Genomic DNA, 8,716 nt, shown 5'->3' with positions numbered 1-8,716 from the left:
CCTCCCTTCCTCCTCATTCTCCTCCTCACATAGATCACTCTACCTTGGTTTGGCTCTAGTGTGACATCCCTCCTGCCTGATCCAGGAGAAATGATGAGCAAGGATAGCTACTGGTGGCAAGTGCCTCCCTTGATAGAGCTGCTTCACCCTGGTTGGCTCTGGTGCGACATCCTGTCTGCCTGAGGGAGGAATTATGAGCAAGGACAGCTATTGCAGAAAGTAACACCCAGAAGCCACAGTTTGGGTAAGAACTGGGTCTATACACCATCCTCGGCCAGGACAATGGCATTATCCTTGGAGGAATTTGTCCATTCCCTTGACCTCAGGACCCTCCCTAGGGTCCTAGAAATCCAGTCAGGCATCTATTCTGAAGGTAAGCATCCCCCATTTTCTGGGCTGGCTAGAAAATACTTATACATTGGTGAGGACTTGGGGGAAAGTTTTAATGAAGGATATATGAGTTATGAAAAAGAAGCAAGTGTAAAAAAGAGAAAGCTATTAGCTAATGGATGATCAGGAGCCAATTGTTTTGAAGAAGGGAGAAACTAGATAGGTCTCTGGGGTGGATATGGTTAAGAAATTATGTGAAGCTTTTTGAGCTTTTTGTAGACATTCAATAGTTCGACATGAATGGTGAATTAATTCTGTCTGTTCTTTGAAATTGGTAGTAATCACGGGTGAAAAGTTTAAAGTTATTGACATTTGGTTCTAAAATTTAAAATGAATATCAATAACGAAACAAAAGCAGCTATCAAAGCACACTGTTTAGAAAAAAATGTTCCCCAAACTCTTAACTACTAAGTGTGGCTTTCATCAATGATTCTCACTATATCTATAGCAGCCTCACTCCTAATTCCTTTAATAATGGCAACTTTTACTTCAAATTTTAGAAATTGGTATCTGTTGCTGGGCACAGTGGTATCTGCCCATAATTTCAGCTGCTTGGAAGGCTGAGGCAGGAGAATCATGAGTTTGAGGCCAATAAAAAACCAAACCAAACCAAACAAACCTAATGTGTATTAAGCACAAGGTAATTAAGAAAAATTAATGAAAAGTCAGAGTTCAAATAAAACAATTAAGTAATATGTTGGTGAGTTTTAGTGTAACTTATAATGTATAGGTAAAAAGATTATTAAAATTTCCAATATAAATTCTAGAATATTTAAGTGCTCAGTTGAATATATGTAGCACACAAGAATCATTTTCTAGGTAGCTTGGAGGTAGAAAGTCCCTGGGTTCCATCTCTAGTACTGCAATAAATAAATAAATAAATAAATAAATAAATAAATAAATAAATAAAAAGAAAGAAAGAAAGAAAACTTCAAGTATTCTAAAATCCCCACCTTATGCTCCTTTTCAATGTTATCTGGCATCTTCTGTAAATCAGCCACAATCTCGACTTTTGTCTACTTATGAACTTTATGTAAAAAGAAAGTTACATACATATTCAAGTTGTCATATGTGAGTCACATTATATTAGTAAAATTAATCTATGCTATTCTATATCATTAATTCATTTTCAATGTAGATTATAATCTATGGGATGAATATAAAACTATTTACACATTCTACTGCTAACGGACTTTTGTATTATTCTAGTTTAAAGTTGTTGCCGGCACTATTGTCATGAATATTCCTGTTACATGCACAATCACCTGTATATGCATTCAATTTGATATAAAAATAAGTAGAATAGCTATGTCATACAATGGATATGAGTATGTTCATACTTAGTATGTTATAAAACATTTTCTAAGTAGTTGTTACAATTATAGTCCTACCAGCAGTCTACAACAACAGTTCCAATTAATCCATATGCTTGGTAACAATATATGGTCTTCTTTAATTTTAGTCATTCTGGTGAGTGTATAGTAGTGATTCATGAATTTCGTTTACATCTCCATTATGTCAAATAGGATTGAGCATGTTTTTCTATGATTTTTTTGGCTCTTTGAAGATTCTCTAATGACATCATTCATCTCTCTTGCTCTTTTATTACTCATTTAATGAAATAAAACTGACTTGTCAGTTATCTGTGTTACAAATGTCCTCTGTCAGTATGCAGCTTAACATTTCTTTTCTTTCCTCTTTCTTTCTTTCTCTCTCTCTCTCTCTCTCTCTCTCTCTCTCTCTCTCTCTCTCTATCTTTCATTTTTGTATGTTTGTTTTGGTGGTACTGTGGATGGAATCCCGGGACACTCTACCTCTGAGCTGAACTCCCAGACCTATTTTTCAATCTATTTTTTGAAACAGGGTCTCACTGGGTTGGGAAGGGCCTCATTAAGTAGCTGAGGCTGTCTGCGAACCACCATCCTCCATTCTCAACCTCCAGAATGCTGGTATTACAAGTGTGCACAACCACGCCCAGCAACATTTCATTTTCCTAATGATATATTTTCTAGTCTTTATGCATTTATTTTCATTTTATTTGTGCACTGTAATTATACAAAATAGTGGAGTTTATTGTGACATATTCATATATACACATAATTTAGTCACATTCATAGCCCAGCACCTACCCTTTTTGCCTTCTCCATCCTCATCCTGTTTTTACCTCTATCTTCCACAAATTACAGAAAACATTCAGTTTTTGGCTTTCTAAATATGGCTTTTTTTTCATTTAACATGATGTTCTCAAGTCCATTCATTTTTCCACAGATGACATAATTTTGTTTTTATGGCACTGTAAAATTCAATTTGTATATATACCACATTTCCTCCATCTCTTCATCTGTCGACCAAATCTGGAATGACCCCATCACTTGGCTGTTGTGAAGTACATTACTATAAACATGGCTATGCATGAATTGTTCTAGTTTGCTAACTTTAGTCATTTGGATAAATATTGAGAAGTGGTTTAGCTGAGTCATGTGGTTCTATTCCTCCTTCAGAGGAACCCCCCAACTGACTTTCATAGTGGTTATTCTGATTTACAACCTCATAAGTAGTGAATAGTAACTTTTTTATTTTTATTTTTTGCAGTAATAGAGATTGAACCCAGGGGCATTCTTCATCTGAGCTACACCCCTAGTCCTATTTTTTATTCTTTATTTTGAAACAGGATCTCACTAAGTTGCAGAGGGCCTCACTAAGTAGCTGAGGCTGGCCATGAACCAGAGATCATCCTGTCTTAGCCTCCCAAGTACTGGGATTATAAGCATGAGCCACCACGCCCAGCTGAATAGTATCTTTTAGTGGGCTGAGATTTTTAATTTTAGAGTTAGTATGGTCAATTTATGATTTTATTCCTTTTTGTGCATTGTCAAGAAAATTTTTCTGTATCTCAAGTTTACAAAACGATGCCATATTCTAGAAATTCTACCTGCAGATCTGTAGAATTGATTATTTGTACATGGATTAAAGTTGAGGTCAAGATTTACATTTTTCTGCTATAGAGGCAATTGGTACAATGACACTGAAAACTGTCTTTTTTGTAATGATTTACTGTGTTTTCTTAGTCATAACAGTGTGTACACATGCCTGAGACTCCTTCAACAGCTTCTGTCTTGTTCAAGCTTCTAATTGCTGTCTTTACACAGATTTTTACCCTGTCTTAATTATTGTAGCTCTGCAACAATATATAACATGTAATTTATATTATGTATGACAATATGCTGCAGAGTCTTGGTTCTCAAAGTTCATTGCATATTTGAAACACCTGAGCTGTTTTTAAAATAGAGATGCCTAGTTATTGCCTTAAGAGATAAGGTTTTAATTATGAGAAAGGGAAAGTGTCACTATCAGGAAACCTCCCTGATTATTATAAAATGCAGTCAAATTTATGAACTAATAATGTAGAATAAGCTTTCATATTTATTATTCTCCTTCAAGTTTGGCTTTTTGAATTTTTCATATACATTTTAGAATTGATTTATCAACTCCTGCAAAAGTCCTTCTGAAATTCTGATTAGCAGGGCATTGGTTTGGAGAACATTAACATCCTTTTATATCACGTCTTCTTATCCATGAACTGTGTATAGCTCTCTATTTTCGTCTCCTTTCATTTCTGTCAATAATGTCATAATTTTTTGTGGCTATCTTGCAAACATTTTTTGGTAGTACTAGGAGCCTTCTACCTCTGAGCTACACACACACACACACACACACACACACACACACACACATTTTGAAATATAATACAAGCATTTGTTACTATATTTATGATTTTTGCATTTAATCATAATTAAAATCAATATATTTGTTTTAGATTTAAGATAACATTCACTTTCTCAAAGGAGCTACATAGATTTGTTTTCTTATTTTCTAAGGTAGTTTTTCAAAAATTCATTTTGTTTTTCCTTAAAATTTGATAAAACTCTCCAAAGAACTACTGAATATGAAATTTTTGAAGATAAAACATTTTGATTTGTTAATGTTTTTATTGTTTTGTTTTAACTCATTTTTTTACCTAATCTTCCTTGTTTTTTTTTTCTGTTCATTATTTTTGCTTCTTTTCCAGCTTCCTATGTTTAAATCAATATTCATCTTTAGAACATATTTTGCTTCTTGATAATTATATTATAATTAAATTTTTTCTAAATACTTTTTCAACTCCTTCCCACAATGTTTGTCATGTAGCATTCTTATTATTACTCTGTTCTAATAATAATTTATTTTCTTCTAAGTTCAGTAGCTATTATATTTATTAATTTGCCATAGCAGGTTTTATTTAGTTATTCTTTTTTAATTAATAATTTTATTGTTTTTATTCTTGGAAAATAATAGAGTGTACTATAAATGTGTAATTTTGGAATCGATTGAGTTTTTCCTTATCATGTGATATGAACTATGTCCTACTTTGAGGTTTGAGGAAAGCTGAATACAACTGAAATCAAGTAATGTGAGATTCAGTAGTATTGAATTGAATAGTCCCAACTGACAACCATGGAAATGAGAGGAACATGTTATTTTTATTAACATGTTATCCAAATACTCACTATTTTAGGAAAGTAAGTTTTCCTTATGTTGTAAAGAATAGAAAGAACTCAGAACTCTGCTGCCTGAGTGAGTTGCAAATGAGAAATGATTCTATGGTCTACTTAAGACAGTCGACATTTGCTTTGGCCTTGTTAAGAAAAGTAGGCTCTATCCTAACCCAGGGGGTTGATGTAAAGATTAATTGTGTATAAGGTACTTAGCAAAATGATTGCATCACAGTAACTTCAGGTAAATCATAAAGGGATTATTAACTAAATATTGGGATATGTTATGAAAAAACTTTTCTTAAAAGTAAAACAAAAGTAATTTGAATTCTTCTGTTCCATCATACACCGAGGTTGATATAAATATTGTGTGTGAAGCATTTAACAAAATAATTGGCCATAGTGACTTCTAGTAAATCATAAGTTATTATTAACTAAATATATATTGCTATATGATAAGGAAAAGTGAAAAAACGTATCTTACAAGTAAAACAAAAATAATTTAAAATGTTTTATTCCTTCATACACCAAAATAAATTAAATATAGAAGAGATAATAAAATTAAAATATTGATTATAAAAACATGCAAAAACTATTAAACTTTAAACTTAAAAAATGAAAAACAGATACATTTATAAAATGGAAAATTTTCTTACTGCAAAAAATCCCAAACAGATAAATGTGGGAAAAACTTACAAACTATAAAACTATTCAGAATATATACAGCAGGCATAATGTAAATATTTTAATTATTATGTAACATTAGATAAAAGGGAGCATGAAATTTAAAAATCAGCCAGAAATGTAAAAGGCAGTTCATTAGTCATAAAATTTCCATGAACAAAAATGTTAATAAAATGCTAAATTATTATTTATCTTTTAAGAATCAGGGGTGTAAAAATTATTCATAAAACCCAACATAGGCATGGATGAACAGAAACAGGGCGAAGCCCAGGAGGTGGGTGTACAAACTGTGTCAGATTTTTCAGGTAGCAACTGTGTAACTGCATTAACATGTCAAATGTGCAAAAATATCTGACCTCTAGACATTAAATTTAAAATATAATTATAAAAAGCAAAAATAATAATTGTATGAAAATGTGTATACAAGTATGTTTTCCAAACTTCAGTATGTTATCACTTATATAAATTCCTGTAATACATTATTAGACATTGTTTACAGGGTTAGTATTATCCTTTGAAAAACCACAAAACCCCTCCCCATTTTGAGTTTATATTACAGTGGATAGGACAAATGATTAATAAATAATAGATTAAATACATGTAAGTGAGCTAGGGGTGGTGGCACAAGTCTATAATCTCAGTACTTGGGAGGCTGAGACAGGAGGATTCCATGTTTGAGGCCAGCCTTGGCAACTTAGTGAGACCCTGTTTCAAAAAAAAAAAAAAAAATGTAGCTGGGGTGTAGGTCAGAGGTAGAATGCCCCTGGGCTCAGTTTTCAGTAACACCCATACACACACACACACACACACACACACACACACACACACTATATATATATATATATATATATATATATATATATACACACACACATACACATATACATGTATATATATGTAACTAATATATATACAAAACTAATATATAACTAAATGTAACTAATATATATATACCACATACATAAGTGTAACTAATATATACACACATATATGCAATTAATAGTAATACACACATACACTCACAAATATATATATATATGTAACTAACAGAAATACATATATGTATGTATATACACACATATATGTAACTAATAGAGAGGGAAACACACACACACACACACACACACACACACACAGAAGGGAGTGATCCTTGCATGGGATGCCCGGGGTTCATCCTTCAGTTTTCTCACACATGGTAGCTGGTGCTGACATCCTCTGACACACACTCTGAGCTGTTCGTCTCTCTTAAGCCTTAAGGCAGCATCACCTCTCATCTCTCTTCTGAGCTATGATATCTCTGATGAGATAAAATTTGAGCAGGGGTCTGAATAAACTGAGGAAATGAGTCTCGCAAACATCTGGAAGAACATTTAGCTGAGAAGAGAGAAGGACAGACCTTTTGAAATTTCCTCCATGTGATTAGGAAACAGGGAGAAAACCAGAGGCTGAAGCCCAACTAAGAGGCGCGGCGCCGGGCTGGAGCGAGGCCTTGAAGGCTGAGGCCTGGCCCAGAGGAGCTGCGAAGTGGGTGGAGCTGGGAGATAAGGTGGGCCTGGGAGGCCCCTCAGAAGAGCTGATTGGGGAACAAAGACCTGAATTTTAAGAAGAAACAGCCAAGAAACTATCTGGAAAGTAAGTGTTCCAGAATGAATAGATACAGCAAACATCTGGAGACCTAACGGAGCTTAGTCTATCTGAGGAAGAGCCAAAGTGCCTCTGTACATCAAGCACGTAGGAAACAGGAAGGAAAGTCGTGGGAGAAAAGGTTTAAGGAAGGGGTGAGAGCATTGCAAGCAGGCTGGTGCTTTTGATTTTTACCTGGGATTGAGCTCAAGGACATTCTATCTCCACGCTCCACCATACTCCTTATTACTTCTTGTTTTCTTTTGATTATTGGTGCACTATAGTCTGCCATCATAATGTGGATCATGTTGACAATGGCATACATTCACACAGTACTCGGTGCCCTCCCCCCTTCTTGTTATTTCCCTCCTTCCCAATACTGAGTGTCCAAGTTAACAATGTTATATTCACATGTGTATGCATGTTCAAATATAGCTCTTCCATTAACTAACCCCAGCCTTCTTCCTCCCCTCTCCTTCCTTTCTGGCTTTGCTGAGAGTTCCCCTCAATTATCTGGAGTCCCTCTGATATCCCTAATACTCCCTAGCTTGAGTACACTAAACATATGTCTCTTCTCTTTCTGTGCTTGGCTAATCTCACTTAACATAATGTTCTCCAGGTCTTTCCGTCTTCTTGCGAAAGACATGATTTTGTTCTTTTATATTGCTGAGTAGAATTCCATTGTGTGTATTTCCCATAATTTTGCAATCCATTCATCTCTTGCTAAATTGCTGACAGTCTTGCTAATTCGAGGCTGGCTTCACATCTGTAATACTCCAGTCACAGCCTCCCAAGTACTGGGATTACAGGCACGCACCACTGTACCTGTCAGAGTTTATTTTTTGATGAGAAATTAATACCAGTAAACAATTTGTGGATGGAAAGGAGCTGAGTGTGTGTGTGTGTGTGTGTGTGTGTGTGTGTGTGTGTGTGTGTGTTACTGGGAATTGAACCCAGGGACATTCTACTTCCAAGCTAGACCCCCAACCCTATTCCATTTTTTATTTTGAAGCTGGATCTCACTCAGTTGTGAAGGGCCTGGCTAAGTTGCTGAGGCTAGCCTTGAAGCTGCTGTACTCCTGTCTCAGCTTCCCAAGGACTGGGATTGCAGGCTGTACACCACTACCCCTGGCAGATTGATTTTTTAGGATCACTGGCTACTGTAGGGAGAACAGATGAGAGGGCAGCAAACATCAGGCACATTAGGAGATGATACTAAAATCCAGAAGAGAGCTGATGTTGTCTTGATTTAGGTTTAAGGGGAAAGAACGGTTCAGGATATGCTTTGGAGGTAGAAATATCAAGACATGCTAATAGTCTTGATATAGGTGTGAGGAAATGAGAAGACATGGATAATTTGACTTAAACTGCTAGATAAATATTTGTATATTTTATAGAATGGTAAAGACCAGGGAAAGAGGAAGCTTGGTGAAAATAGCAAAAGTTATGTTTTAGACAGGTTAAACATAAATATCTAATATTTTTCC

The 8,716-nt window shown here is 34.9% G+C and overlaps 1 protein-coding gene across 1 annotated transcript in view; it reads left to right on the top strand.

Annotated features, from left to right (window-relative positions):
* Nucleotides 1–279: 279 nt before the first annotated feature.
* The window catches only part of THEMIS (thymocyte selection associated), a gene marked incomplete at its 3' end in the record, with an annotated part of 200,316 nt that continues 191,879 nt past the window's right edge, over nucleotides 280–8,716 (top strand). The window contains exon 1 of the mRNA XM_080699749.1: nucleotides 280–373. Within this exon, the coding sequence (XP_080555875.1) occupies nucleotides 283–373 (91 nt within the window). The 5' untranslated portion in view covers nucleotides 280–282. The remainder of the gene's footprint in view (nucleotides 374–8,716) is intronic.

This window comes from Muscardinus avellanarius, assembly GCF_963383645.1.
Source record: "Muscardinus avellanarius genome assembly, chromosome: 8".
Lineage (NCBI taxonomy): Eukaryota > Metazoa > Chordata > Mammalia > Rodentia > Gliridae > Muscardinus > Muscardinus avellanarius.
This window is presented reverse-complemented; position numbering and strand designations above follow the sequence as displayed.